At 61.0% G+C, this 15,137-nt stretch overlaps 1 protein-coding gene across 1 annotated transcript; it reads left to right on the top strand.

Annotated features, from left to right (window-relative positions):
* The first annotated feature begins 12,376 nt into the window (after positions 1–12,376).
* On the top strand, positions 12,377–12,781 carry NHLH1 (nescient helix-loop-helix 1). The gene has a single exon (XM_086768150.1). It carries the CDS (start codon positions 12,377–12,379, stop codon positions 12,779–12,781), a length of 405 nt encoding a protein of 134 aa, XP_086624276.1.
* The last annotated feature ends 2,356 nt before the right edge of the window (positions 12,782–15,137 follow it).

Raw genomic sequence — 15,137 nt, forward strand, 5'->3', positions numbered from 1 at the left:
ATTGTGGTTTGGGGTTTTTTTGGGGTTTTTTTTGTTTTTTTTTTCTTTTTTACATATCAAAATGCGAATGCTTACTTTGTGATGGTGGAGAGACGGTGGGATACGTGATCGCTGGTCAGTGAGTGGGGTCAATATACACACGGTTCTTGATAATTTTCAGATTTAAAAATGCCTCCTTTCCCTGCTGCGCTCTCCCATCTTTCAAATCTAGATTCTGTGCTTGAGTTTCAGCTTCTTTTCTTTTTTTTCCCCTGAAGGCTTCTGGTTGGATTTTTTTTTTTTTTCTCTCCTTGACTTCCCCAGACAAACAGAAATAAACCCTTTCACCACTCCCAGCCCCGTTTTCCACTCCCAGCTTTTTGTTCAGAGCCGCTCTCTGGCGAGGCGAACAAACAGCCGCCTCCGTCGTGTGTGCCTCCGCCGCTCCTTGGACAGCCAACAGGTCTCCCCTCCGGACAGCGCGGTGAGAAGCCCTCCTGTCCGTGCCTGACAAAAGGAGGGGAGAAGCAAGGGGGTAAGCTGGCAGGCGCTGCAGCAGAGACACATTTTGCCAACGCTGGAGAGCACCGCGAGTCTTTGCTTGACTGTCAGCCCAAAATTTAGCCTGAGCTGGGGCTTTGCATGTCCCTCAAACTCTTGTGGTGCCAGCAGCGCCGCTGCACAGAGGGGTGAGAGGACAAGCAGCAGCCGTCGGTGTTTCCAGCCCTCCTCACTGCGTTTTGCCGTGGTCAGGAAATTCGTTTTGCTCAGTTGGCTTTTGGTGATGAGGCTTGCGCCGTGCAGATCTGAGCCTTCCCTCCTCTGGGGAACCGGGCCTGAGTGTCGGATGGAAGGGGGTGGGGAAGAAATAGTCAGGGTTGCGGGACTCGTCTGGGAGGTAAATGAGCTCCGAGAGTGAGGCCTGCTCCCTGCCTTCTCTGCCCTCCCTGCTCCCTCTCTTCCCTGCCCTTCCCCGGAGCGGCTGCGGCCGCTTCCCGTCCCTCGCCGGTGACCCAGACCCTGCTGCCGCCCTTCCTCGCAGGGGTGAGGGGATGCTCTTGAGCCCTTGGGGTGAACAGTGCTTGAAATACAAAGGTGTTTTGTGGAAGTAAAGCTGATGTTGGTGAAAGGAGCTGCTTTTTGTGTCGTGGAGAATGAAATCCCATTTTATATGGAAACAAAACCATGCAGAAAGGTCTTGTGTTCCCCTGCATCCCTTTCCGGATCGTAAATGGGGCATGTTGGGGAGGTACTGGAAGGCCTCTACAAGGTCTCCCCGGATCCTCCTCTTCTCCAGGCCTGAACAGCCCCAGCTCTCTCAGCCTGGCCTCACAGCAGAGCTGCTCCAGCCCTCCCATCATCTGTGTGGCCTCCTCTGGACCCTCTCCAACTGGTCCGTGTCCTTCTGGTGTTGGGGGCTCCGGAGCTGGACGCAGCGCTGCACGGGAGGTCTCACCAGAGCGGAGCAGAGGGGCAGGATCCCCTCCCTCGACCTGCTGGCCACGCTCCTCTTGGTGCAGCCCAGGATGCCGTTGGCCTTCTGGGCTGCAAGGGCGCATTGCCGGCTCACGTTGAGCTTCTCATCCACCAGCACTCCCAAGTCCTTCTGCTCAGGGCTGCTCTCAATCCATTCCCTGCCCAGCCTGGATTTGTGCCTGGGATTGCCCCGATCCACGCGCAGGACCTTGCCCTTGGCCTGGTTGAACTTCACCATCTTCCTTTGCTAGGTCTTCCTTTGCAAGGCGCGGTGGCCGCCGTTGCTGTGGCGTGAGTTGTGTCTCGTCCCTCCTGCCCATCCTGGTGTGACAGCAGCTGTCCTCAGCTGCGCAAACCTTAAACTTGATAGCTCCCCTGACACGCTTCTCTCCATCACTCCCGAGATGATGTGCATTAATTAGAGCATCCCTAATGCTAATAAGCAATGGGGAATAAGTGCCTTCTCCGTAAATTAATGTGGAAGGGAGTTTGGGTGTTGGTATATTTGTAGATTTATTTTTACCTTTGCGATGGAAACAAAAGCGCTGAGCTCTGAGGAGCACCTACGCGTGTTTCGGTGTGTGCTGACTGAGTAAGGGACGGTCGAAGTTGCACGGGGTGCAAAGCCGGTGGTGTGGCTGCCTTTGAGGCAGGCTGCTGTGGGCCAGAGTTCCCCTGCTCAGACCACGTTTGCTTCAATAATTAGGAAAAATTTGCATGGAAAATGATGCAAAACCCATGGAAAGCAAACAACTTTCCTGCTCCGTGTCTGGTTGTCTTTGAAGGGCAGCTCGTGGCAGAGGACCCCTGGCTGCCTCTTGGGCCGGGGAAGGGATGACCGCTTATCGTCCCGTCCAGGAGGACGTGGTCCAGCTGGGAAATAATTCACAGGAACGCTCTAGAGATGCCTGGCTGTCTTCTGGCTTCGACAGATTTCTCCTGGAGAACCTTGCTGCGGTGATTTAAGATCCTCTCCCAGCTGACAGAGGTTAGCACCTCCAGCCCAGTCGGCAGAGGAGACAAAAGCTCACTCCACTCCAGTTCAGCCTTGCAGTCAAGGCCAGGTACTAGGAAAACGCTCTCTTCTGCTTCTTGGACTTTGGCTTGTTGCTTCAAAGCATGGGTAGTTGAATTTCTTCCAAAACTGCTACATTCTGAGGTTGGTTTACATCATTCCTGGTCTAACCAGTTCGTCCTGACGCTCACAGATGCTGGACAGCTTTGAGTTCTGTTCCAGGCGCTTGGCATCTTGTAGGCACTGCGTTCAGCAGGTCGGTTATTCCGCTGGTTTAGTGGGACAGGGTTCTCCAATCTCTCCACCCCTTCAACGCTTGGCCAAAGAAACAGGGAGGAAAGGAGAAAGCAGCTGAATGGCCAAGGGAAAATTCACCCTCAAGAGACGGAGCCTAGAAGGAGTAAGTTCTGCAGCCCTCTGCCAGGGGAGAAAAGAAGTGATGCAACTCCCAGCAAGTCTTGCTGAACTGGTCCTCAAAATAAACCGGCTGTTGACGCCAGCAGAGGCCGAGGCAGCTGCTCCCGGGGGCCGTTGCCTGCCTGCACCTTGCGCTGTGTTTTGCTCTGGAAGGTACAGGCTGCAGCTCTGCCCCTAAAACCCAGGGATCTCCGCCTCGCTTTTCTCCTGCCTGCCCTCCAGAAGCAGCCTCGTCCTTGTACCCTGCCTTGCAAAGCTCCCTCAGAAGTCCTGTCCTTACCAGTAACCCCCCAGCCTCTCCGTGGAACTCCCACTCCCGCTTCTGGTACTGAGCGAGAGCTTGGATCACCCCAAACCACCAAAAAGCCCAGACTGGGTTTTTTGGGCAGCCCCTGGCTCCTCTGGCTGAGGAGGGCAGCTGGCACGCGCCGTCTCCGCCGCGGAGCCCCCAGGCACCTTGCTGAGACACACACGCACTCCCCCCGTCATGCACGCGCATCGTTTGCAGGCATCAATTTCCTCTCCCCTCTCCCCACACGGCTCTGCCAGGGATTTCGGCACAAAAAGAAGATGCCCCTGCCTCTCTCGACCTCTGAACCCGGCTGCCTCCCAGGAGGCGGAGGGCTGGGGCTGAGCCCGGAGAGGAGGGTTTGCAGCTGCCCCCGTGCCCCGAGGGGGCAGACATATGGGGGTGACAGTCAGGGAGACGAGGAGAAAGGAGAGGAAACGTGTGTTTTCTTAGCGCCCGGCCTCCCGGCTCCTGGGAACTTTATGGCTCTGGAATATTAAAAGGCAGGAAAGTTAATTAATACCCAGAACAAAGCCAGAGCTGTTTGGTTTCTGGGAGAAGGAAGCAGTGGAGACAGGAAGGAAAAATTGGTGTCTTCTTAAATAACTTGTCTTCTGTGTTTTATCAGCAGCTAAAATCGAGATGAAGCTCACCGAGGGGGTGAAGGCGTTGATTTTTGGAGACCAAAGAAAGAGGCTGGCTGACAGAGGGCAGGATTTTGGGTGAGCCATAGGAACGGCTACCGCTGCCTTAGTCAAGCTGGGGACTAAGCCTGGGACGTCACAGAGCAGCGTTCGTAGCACCAGGCTCTGCCACTTCTCTCAGAAGCCGCAGTTTCTCTTATTTGAGATGACGCTTCTGCTCCTCACGTCGCATCCTTCCTCTCCAGTCTGCCCGGCTTCTGCTGCCTCTCCTGTTCCCAGCACCGGGGCCTGGCGTCTGTGCTCTGGGCAGCAGCGGCTGCAGCTGGCCGCGGTCGCGCTGCCCGCAGATGGCCTTGCCAGGGCTGCGGCTCACCCCCGTCGCTTCTCCCTGACGGGCAGCGTCGCCGTGTGGCTGGGTTCTGCTCCCGGTTGGGCCACTGCCTGCCTGATACCTGGCCCAGGATTGAGAGAGACCGAGGTGCTGCTCGACGTTCTGCTCCAAGGCACGGACCTGAGGGAGCCTTTGTGTGACGCTGCTGCCTACAGACACCTCGAGTCCTGCGTCCCAGCCCAGTGCTCTGTCCAGTAGCCCGTGGTCACTCCCCAGTAGTCCTGCTGCCGTGGCTGCTGACAGCTGCTTTCTGCATCCTGCCCATGAGGTCCAGCTGAAGGAAGGAAGGCGGCTGTGCTCAGCGTAGCTATCGCAGCAGGCAGGGGCTGCTGGCCGGCACCCAGCACCCAGCGGAGTCCAGCAGGTGTTTAAAATCAGGGTCTGACTACTACAACTAGGAGTGCAGGAGTTGCCAGACTGGATCGTGCCCAGGGTACGTCTCTGCCCTTGCCCTTGTCTCCAACAGAGACCAGCAGCTGCTGCTGGGAAAGGCCCAGAAGACCCTGAAGTGACCCCGCGCCCCAAAAGCACAGCGCCCTGGTGATACCCGGGCACCCAGTTCCCGCGCTGGGTGCCCTTGCGGCTCTGCTCGACCTTGTCTTCTCCCTGCGTGCGGTGAGAATATCCAGTCGGATCTCAGCACCGCCACCACGCCTGTGCCTCTGTCCGTGATCCGGCTGCTCCTGTGCGTTCCTGGAGGGAAATACCAGGGCTAGAGAAAAAGGAAGGGAACTTGGGGAGATACTGATCCAGGCTTGCTCTTGCCCAGCCTGCCTCGCGCGTCCCTGCGCTCCTGGGCGCCCATCCTTTTATCCCCGGCCTGCGTGTCCAGCCTGAGCGCTCACGTGCGGCGCCATTGCTGGGGGGAGGTAGAGAGTGAGGCGGGGATGGAGGATGCTGCTTAGGACCCACAGCTCCCTGCTACCCAGGTGATCTTTCCCCAGCGCAGCTCTGCCGGCGAGGTTTCTGGGGCTAATCAAGATCGACGTCCCAACAAAACGGCGTTTCTGCATCTTGTGGCCAGCGGAAAGAGAGAAGCAGATGGGCTAGAGGAGGCAGGGAGCTGCCGCTAAATGGATTGATGGAGAGGCCTTTGAGAGAGATGGATTGGAGAGGGAGCCGATGGAGGAAAGGGCCGGGGCGGCCGCGCTGCGAATGGGGCAGGGGCCCAGGGAGATGATGGGAAGGGAGAAAGGCCTGCAGCTAACAGATGGATGGACACAAAGACTGGAAGGGAAGAGAGGGACAGATGGACAGGCAATAGAGAGAGTCGGGAGAAGAGAGGGATCTGAACGTAATTAGATTGGATCCGATTATGACAGACTCGATTAGAGCAATATTATGATCAGGAGCTTCTGTCGCTATTTGGCTTTTCGGGGGGAACAAAGCCAGGGAGCACGTGTGGAAGGGGGGACGAGCAGAGGCGAAGGGAAGCGAGAAGGATGAAAGGAAAGGGGCTCCTTGTGAAAGCTGTCAGGGGTGGTGGTGACAGATTGTCTGGTTATCGAGCACCGGGGCCGTCTGTCACCGCCCGCTCACAAAACCTGCACTCAATAAACGCCAGGGAGACAAAGGCGAGGAGAGGAGAGGGGCCAGCGAGAGCTTCTGTCACGAGCCAGGCAAGCGTGGCCAGGGCGCGGGGCGAGCCGCGCCCGTCGGGGGGCTGCTGTTAGCAGCCAGGCACACGCACAAGCGAACGCGGGTGTGCACGCAAACACGCGTGCTGAGGGCCGCCGGACCTTGCTCGGCCACCTGCTAACACACGCGTGTGCGCTCCGCAGCCTGGGCTTGCACGCGCGCTTGTGCGCACGCAGCTTGCGCAGACAGCCTGCACGTGCACGTAAGTTTGCCCAAAAAGGCCTTGAGCCCTGGCTTTGCAGCGCCTTCATAGACTGGTTTGGGTGGGAAGGGACCTTCAAAGCCCACCCAGTCCAACCCCCCTGCCAGGAGCAGGGACATCTCCAACCACATCAGGTTGCTCAGAGCCCCGGCCAACCTGACCTGGGATGTTTCCAGGGATGGGGCATCCACCGCCTCTCTGGGCAACCTGGGCCAGTGCTCCACCACCCTCAGCGTAAAAAATTTTTTCCTACTATCCAATCTGAATATGCCCCCCTCTGTTTTGAACCCATCACCCCCCGTCCTGTCACAGCAGGCCCTGCTGAAGAGTCTCTCCCCACCTTTCCTGCAGCCCCCTTTGGGCACTGGGAGCCGCTCTCAGGTCTCCCCGGAGCCTCCTCTTCTCCAGCCTGAACAGCCCCAGCTCTCTCAGCCTGGCCTCACAGCAGAGCTGCTCCAGCCCTCTACTCATCTGCGTGGCCTCCTCTGGGCCCTCTCCAGCAGCTCCACGTCCTTCTGATGGTGTGGCTGCAGGGGACAGTCCCAAAAGGCCAGGCTGCCAGAGAAGACTTCGCCGTGACCGAGCAGTGGGGTGGTCACAGCGACGCGGTGAGCCCAGCGCCGTTTGTTCTGGAGGGTCCTTCTTGGATGGGCTGCAGTCCCACCGGGTTAAAGCCGCCTGTTTTCCCTGACAAGCCCAGGCCAGCGTGGTCCCCGGTGGCTTTGTACAATACGTCACCTCCTCTCCTGCCAAATGCTGCCTCTTCTCCCTTTTCATACCCCGCCGTGCCCTCCCGGTGCGGCCAGCCCAGCTCCGCTCCCCCCGGCCCCGTGCCGCGGCTCCTCTCCCTGCAGCCGATCCCCGAACCTCGTGGGTCAAGGTGGCCACGTCCTGGAGGGCATTGTCCCCTCAATGGAGACGCCACGACGGACCCGCCCGGGCCCATCAGCCTCACGGGTCAAGCTGAAGGTGATTTGTGAAAGTCGGCTGGGCTCCCGCCGGCGTTCGCCAGGCTCTTTCTTCTTGGGGGCTGTGTTGAAAGGGAGGCCCAGGAATTCAGAGGAGAAGAGGGTTCTCTGCAGGCTCCGGCTTGTGGGCTCCTGCGATGAAGAAACCCGGTTGGTTTTGACAAGAAATACCAGTTTCTGCCAGCCGGGAAGTTGGGAAACTCTGAGAAGAACAAAGCCAGAGGATCTCTTCTTCTCCCTCCCCTAAATCTCCCCCGGTTTTGGCCAGCGTTAGGATATTTGAAGTTCAGAAGTTCTTGCTGAGGAGATGGAGGACGAGGCAGGAGCCAAAACCCCAGGGACCCCGCAAATCCCGCGGGCTGCGGGCTCTGAGCGGGGCCAGGGAGGGTTTCGGCCGTGGGGAGAGGATTGGCGGGGATTGCAGCAGAAAGCTCTCGAGTTCCTCGCTCTGCCGTCACCCTCCCACAAGACCCGTGCCTGTGGCTTCACCTTCCCCCGCTCCCCGGCGCTCATCTCCCAGCCGGGCCGCGCACATCGTACGGCGCTCGGCATCAGGGCTGCGTCCTGCCCCTTGACGCTTCGCAGGTGCAGAGAGCAGCGGTTTTCCAAGCGGAGCGGTGTCCCCGTATAAAATCCTCCCTCCCGGCAGTGCCAGCTTCGGGTGCTGACAGATGAAGGGGCCTTACGGGAGGAGGAAGGCTGAGAGTCTGCGTCACCCCAGGGCAAAGGGAAGGTGGCTGTGTTACGGGACGGGGTCCCAGCTGCAGGGAGCAGGCGCTGTGCTCGTGTCCCCCGTTAGCGTCCCCGGCCCGTGTCCCTGCGGAGCGCCCTGCGTGGCTCCCCGGGAGGGATCCAGGGTGGGAGGGTAGATTTGCCGATGCCTCAACTCGAAAGAGGGACGCGAGCGGTAGCCTGCTGAGGGGAGCCCAAACCTGGACGCTGCGCCGGCCGCGAGGCCAGCGCGGATCGGGGCTGGCATCCCCAGCGGGGAGGCTCCAGCAGCCAGCTCCGCTCCTTCCCTCCCCTCCTTCCCCAGCCCAGCCCGGCAGGATGCCCGGAGCAGCCCGGCATCAGCTGCCGAGAGAGGTGGGGGCCTGCTGGCATCCTGGCAGGGGGAGAGGAGCTGGCCCTGGGGGTGAGCAGGCGAGAGGGGGAGCAGAGGGGGGACGGCGAGAAATAAATAAATACAAACAGCCCAGCAGGCTCCTCGGGGGAGATGGGGGCCCAGGCTGCAGCGAGGGAGGAGGGGGACGCGCGGGCAGGGGGATACGGGGTGTCCGCACGCTGGAGAGGAGCGATTTGTGCATGGGACACGCGCATGTGAGAGATGCTCGACGTGCGTCGCATCCCATGCGTTACCCAGGCGTGCTGCGCGTGGCACGCCTTCATCTCGGGGCGGGTGCGGCCGTTGCCATGAGCTCATTAGGCGAATATTGTTTTATAATCGGTGCCATAGCAATGGCGAGGCGGGCGCCTCGCCGCCACCTGAGCCCTCTGCCGCATCCGCCGCTCGCCCCGTGCGCTCCGAGACCATCTGCTGCTCCGTGCCACGGGCTGGAGGCCGCCCAGGTGCCCGTGCCCATCACCTGGGCTTCGCCTGCGGAGCAGGGGAGTGGGAACCAGCCCCCGGGGCCTGGGGGGCAGGCGAGGGGGGGGGCACAGCCTCCAGAGCGCAGAGGATGGAGAGGATGAAGGGGGGAGGACGCACGGATACGCGCGCGTGGGACGGGGGACGCGGCAGTTTACGCAGCGGGGAGTTCGCTGGTGATGGAGACAAACTAGAGCGGATTTTTTCGAGAGTTTAACGGGAGAATTTGCAACCAGAGAAGGATGAGAGGCAGGGCCAAAGCCTGACCCGCAGGAGAGAGCGTTGTTTCGTGGCTGAATACGGGGTCAGTGTTCCAAAGCGATGCTTACATGGTCGGGGGCCCTCTGCCTTTCGCTTCCTTCCTCGTTCCTCCCCAAACTCCACTACAGGTGAGTTTTCCAGCAGCTCGCGGGCAGGACCTGTGGGACAGATGTTGCTGCTGGCAGAGGCTGTCCGTGGTCTGGGCACCCACCAGCGCTGCCCGCCCCGCGCGGGCGCCCGCAGAGCCGTGCATCGCACGGCTGCGCGCACGGACACGCGTGCACGCTGGCACGGCCCGCGCGCACAGCCCAGCTCCCACGCGCCCACGCCACAGCAGCGGGGAGCCACCAGGAAGGTCCCTCTTCTTCTGGAAGGTCCCGCTTCTTCTGCAGACGCTTCTCCTCGTCCCACCCAGGCGCAGACTTGCCCGTCTCTCCCCTCCCCTTCCCCGTTCGCTCCCATCTCTCCATTTCTCCTTTATGAAATATGCATGGAGAACAGATGTCGCCTTCTCCCCGAGCACCCCCACCCTCCTCCCTCCCTCCCTCCCAGCCCACCACCTCCATCCACCCTCCAGGACCACATCCAACCTCCACCTCCCCCTTCTCCCGGGGGCTCCAACCTCCCGCGCAGCCAATGGCGTCCCCTCTCTTGACTTTAATATTTATGAGGGGGGGAGCAGCAGAGTGGCCAATGAGGCAGCCGGGGTCGGCCGGTGTGCGAGGCCGGGGTGGATATATAGCGTGTGGGGCACATGCCTTTTTGGGGGTCCACCTCAAGGCGCGGTGGCCTGCTCGCCCTCCTGCCCGAGGAGCAGCATGGCCAGGTCCCACGGCTGCCGGACCTCCCGCTGACCCCCCCAGGTCCGTCCCGCCGAGCAGGACGCCCTGCGCGCCCAGGGAAACTTTCTGCCTCCTCGATGGACGGATGAGCCAAGCGATTCCTCCCTCCCTGGATTACTTGAGCTTCGCCTTGCTGGAAGAGAAAAGCCCGCGCCCGGGAATGGTCAGCGGCTTGGGGGTAAGGTGTCCTGGGGATGGGTGCTCCTGGGTGCTGCTGCGAGGTTGGGTGTCGCTGAAATGGGAGCGTGGCGGGCGGGGAGAGGGGCAGCGGGACGAGCAGTGTGGTCTGTGCGGGAAGGCAGCCCCTCCGCACGAACCCTCTCGAGAAGGGGGCTTCACCTCGCTGCAGGGTTTAACGCACGAACCCGCCTGCGCACCCTTCGCTTTGGGCTCGGCGCTGGTGCGGGGGATTTCTGATCGGGGAAAAAGAAAAAGAACTTCCATTCAGAAAGCGGGTCCCAGACGAACTTTGCACGGCCGGGGAGTCTTCAAGGATTGTCACACCGCTGGGCTGGAGCGGAAGGAAAAGGGCAAGCGAGGAGGTGGGAAGCGTTGCTTCCCGTCGCGGGTTTAAGCGGGGTTTTGCCGAAGGCAGGACTGGAGCGAGCGGAGGTTTAAAGGAGGTTCTTGCAGTCGATGAATTTAGGAGGAGAGCGGTTTGCAGCTCATCTGAAGGAACGGGTGAGAAAGAGCCGCTCAGAGCACGTCGTCCACGCAAAGAAAAAGCTTTCTGAGGACTGGACGGGCTCAGCGCAGGAGTGGGATGAGGAGTTTATTGGGTCCGGTACTGAAACTTGTCTGCACGCGAATGGTCCGGCTTCTCCTGCCCTGAGAACGGAGCCTCCCGTGCAGGACCTCCGCCTCCCGTGTTTGATACGCCGTCAATTCACCCGCAGGGATGCTGGGACCGCGACCGCAGCGTGTCCCGCAGCCCGTGCCCTCTGCGGACCGCAGCAGGTGAGTGCTCCTCGGGCTGCTCCTGGGCCGGGTCGCCATCCCCACCTGCCCAAGGAGAAGGAGGTTTTGCAGCGTCCCCTGCTCCAGGATGAAGTGACGTGCTCCCGGTGTCCCGGGAGGAGACAGGGGGCGGCTGTCTCCTTCCCTGCCTTGTGCTGAAGCAATGGGGAGAGGATTTAGCGCGGAACGGCACGCCGCAGCCTGATCCTGGACACGGATCCCGAAAACCCCGTTTCCATCAGCCTCCTCCCCCGGCATCTCCAGGCTACGGGCTTCACAGGAGCAGCTTTCTGTTTAGGGTTTTCTTCACTCTCACACATAGCATTAAGGTTTTGTGTTGGGAAAAAAAAAAAGTCCAGGGTAATTTTTTTAATGAAATCTGAATATCACAGTGCAAGGGTGAGCGTGTGCACACAGAGATGCCTGACCTGGCGAAGATTTAGGAGCGCGAGCGTAAAATGAGTGTGTAAACGGACGTGGGATTCTCGCCGCGGAGTTTTTGATGGGGAACATTTGCACGGATGTGCTGGGAAATGTGTCTGTGAGTCTGTGTGTCCGTACATGTGTGCACGTGTGTTTGTGTAAGCGTGCAAAGAGACAGCCGCGTGTGTCGAGGGGGCTCAGGGGGGGTTCCTCGTGTTTCACAAGGGGTTCCTTGTGTTTTTTGGGTGCTTCTGCAAACGCACATCCAGGGCTCTGCCTCCTGCCAGCCTTTTCCGACGGGATGTGGCCTGTTTCTTCCCAGCCATCGGCCCCTCCATGTTCGTTTAGTTTCTCGCTCGTGTGGCTCGTTACGAGCTTGTCAGGCCTGAGAGAGCTAGTATGTTGTACATCTCTGCCTGGCCACCTTTCCCAGCCCTGCTCCCGGGCTGCCGGAGGCATCTGTGCGGGACGGAGCGGCGCAGGGGGGGAGGAGAAGGGAGAGGAGAGGCAGCTTTCCCGGCCGGCGGCGCGGCGTCCCGGAGGGAGCGGGGAGCCGGCGTCTATTTGGACACGTCAACCAAAGCAGCTGTGTTGGGTTCCATATGTCGGGGGTGCCAGGATCCATGACATACGGGCTCGTTCAGCACACAATAACCCCCCCTTCCCCTCGCCCCCACAGTCTGTTTTCCCCCTTCGCTCATCCACCACCTGTCATCTCTCCGGAGAGCCAGGAGAAATGGCTTCCACCTTCTCCCAGAGCCGCCCCACCGGCTCCCCCTCCGCCGCCCGGGACCGGGGACCCAGAGCCCCATCCCAGCTGGACCGGGACGGGCTGTCCCCTGCTCCGGTCGGCCGAGAGCTGGGCGAGACTGAGAGCCCCTCTGCTTCTGTTTTCCAGAGCACGCAGAAGGAGTTCGGCTCCGACGCCTGACAGCTCCGAAACCAAGCGGAAGAGCCCGCAGTCTCTGTGCACGCACGCACGGAGGATTTTTATCCGTTTATCTTCTTTATATGCATCCTGCCGTCTTCCTTTCGCTACTTATTGCGAACGCTGTCACCCCCCCAACGAGTTCTCCAGGGAAAAGGGAACATTTTGAAATTCCCTTGCGGACACTGTGTGTGATGAGGAGGAAGAGGAGGAGAATAACCAGGGGCTTGCTGTGAGCCGGAGACCTTCTCTTTGAAGCGGAGCGGTTCTGCTTCGGCGTGGTGCCCGGGTCAGCCTGTCCTCCCGACGTACCCATCTCCGAAGCGTCCATCTGTCTGCCCACCCCTCTGCGGCGAAGATGATGCTCAATTCGGACCAGACAGAGATCGACCTGCCTCCAACGCACTCCGAGTCCGAGTCTGTCTTCAGCGACTGCGGCGGCGGCCGCGCAGGCGGCGCGGAGGACGCGGGCGGCGGCGGCTTGTGCGCTCAATCCCGGATCACCGAGCCGGGCGAAGCGATGAAGAAAGACCTGCAGCACCTGAGTCGGGAGGAGCGTCGGCGCCGGCGGCGCGCCACGGCCAAATACCGGACGGCCCATGCCACGCGGGAGCGCATCCGCGTGGAAGCCTTCAACATGGCCTTTGCCGAGCTGCGCAAGCTGCTACCCACCCTGCCGCCGGACAAGAAGCTCTCCAAGATCGAGATCCTCCGCCTGGCCATCTGCTACATCTCCTACCTGAACCACGTGCTGGATGTCTGAGCCGCCCCGCGTGCGTCCGTCCGTCCATCTGTCTGCCACCTCTCTCACCTGAACGCGTGCCGGCCGCCTGAGCCGGGAGCTCCAGCCCGCCTGCGACCTGAACCGCGCATGGGCCAGCCAAAACGCTGTGCCTGTGTTCATCCGCCCATTCAAACGAAACAAGCCCCCTCTCTGGACTGTGTTCTGTATTTCCCCACCGCCCGGCCCGTGTCCATCCGTCTGTCCGTCCTGCCTGGCTCAGGCTGGGTGGTCGGGCCACCAGCCATCTGTCCGTCCTGCTGGGTCGCTCCCGACTTCTGTCCGTCCTTCTGCCGCACGTCCTGAGCAGGATCCTGAGCCCGCATTCCTCAGCCCACCCGCGGGAGCTGCTGCGCCCACGTCTGTCTTGTGTGTCACCGCTTTTCCACGAGCCGCGAGAAAACGGCCCTGCGAAACGCTGCAGCACCAAGCGGCCCCGGGGTCCTGTCCGTCTGTCTGCCTACACCATCTGCCGCCAGCCGTCCCACCAGCACGGCCAGTCTGGTTGCTGCTGTCCTGCTCCTGGCATCGTGCTGGGCACTTAAAGGCCGGAGTCAGCTCCGTCCTCTCCGCAGAGCCAGCACCATCCTCTGGCACAGAGCAGCTCCTCTGTGTTTGCCCCGGCTGCTCACACCCCAAAAGGCAGCGCGAACTGCGGCACGGACCTGGCAGGGTCCGGCCGCGCTTCCCACGGACAGCAGCGACAGGTTCCCCTCGAGACAGAGCAGAGGCGCGTTCGCTCGCCGTGCTGCCCGGAGCAGCGCTGGCCCCGCTCCCGTGCCAGGCTGGACCAGCGCCCGGGGGCTCGCTCAGCCCCTCTGCTGCACCTCTGGTCTCCCCAAAGCCCAGCACCCAACTCCCCAGACCCCTGCACCCCAGGCTTCGCTGCCCGACCCTCCTTTGCACTAGTGTACGAGCGTGAAGCCCCCCTTGCACCGACAGACGCGACCACCCTCGGGTACCAGTCCTCCCCATTCAGCCCTTCCACCCCTCCCCGCTCCTCCTCTGCCTCCCCTCGGGTGCCCCCGGTGAAAAGGGCCCGAGTGGGGTCACAAGCGTGGCACGTGCCCCGGCACGGGGGGACACGGGCACTCGGCTCCCCCAGCACCGGTCCCCGCTCTGCGGCGCGGCCGGTGCTGCTGGGGCTCATGTGCAAAACAGCTTCGCCCCGGGGTACCGCGAGCCCCCCCCATTTACACCAGTACGGCACTGGTGCACCGTGAGCTCTCCCCAAAAACTGCACTTTACCTGCGGCTCGCGGGGCGGCGGCGTTGCGGAGCCCCTTGGCCCAGCTTCCAGCAGCCGGGGCTCCCCCCGGCCCCCCGACACGGATCGGCGTTTTGGGAGCGGGAAGGGAAAGCAGAGCCGAGCAGCCTCTTCTCCAGCAAGGGCGTGCTGAGGCTGGGGAAAGCTCATTGCAGGAGTGAATGTTTTGCCTTGGTTTGTGGGTGTTTGTTTGTTCTCAAAGTTGATTTTGCACTGGCAGTGGCAAGAGCACAAGGAGAGCCCGGGTGGGGAGCGGGGCTGCGCAGAAAGCGCTGGAGCCGACACTCCGGGACACGCTGGGAGCCTGGCCCGTGGGGAAGCGGGCTCCTCGCTGAGCCTCGCCGGGAGGCAGGCGGGGTGCGTGCTGGAGGAGATGGGCTTTGGTGTCCCGGAGATTAAACCTTTCCGGCGAGAGGGTCCGTGCCGTCTCCTGCGGGCACCAGCAAACCCCCAGAGCCGGGGGGCCGAGCTCCCGGCTCCATCCCACCCACCTCTGCTGCCAGCAACGCCTCGCTCCGTACCTCATCTTCCCGCCTCCCCGTAAAAGCAGGGAGAACGATCGCTACCTCTGTCTCGCAAGGACTCGCCGGCCAACGTGGGACCCCCGAGGGCCAGCGCAGCAGACCCCCCCCGCTCGGCGGGGCAGCGGCAGAGCAGACCAGAGCAGGGCAGCCCCCCCTTCCCTTCCGCTCCCCAGCCACGTCTCTGTGCCACGAGGATATTTATTGAATTAATTTATTGATAAATGTTATTATTTATTTGCTGTGTTGTGCACTTTTGGGAAAGGAGAACCGGAAAACACACACACACACACACACACACACAAAAAAATAATGACCGCGGCGGAAACCCGAGCGAGCCACCCTCGTCCGCAGTGTGCCCCCGCGTGTGTTTGTCTTGGCTGCTCAGACCGCGCAAGGATTTATTATTTATGAGTTCACAAGGAAGTCGGGGAGGGGGAAATGAATTAAACTGCCAGCAAAAGAGAGATCTTGAACTTGCAGTGCCCGGCTTCCCTTTTTCTTCCCTTTTTTTTTTAATCTTGTTTTTAACCATCCCTTCCCTCGCGCTG

This window comes from Chlamydotis macqueenii, chromosome 28, assembly GCF_036417535.1.
Source record: "Chlamydotis macqueenii isolate bChlMac1 chromosome 28, bChlMac1.mat, whole genome shotgun sequence".
NCBI lineage: Eukaryota > Metazoa > Chordata > Aves > Otidiformes > Otididae > Chlamydotis > Chlamydotis macqueenii.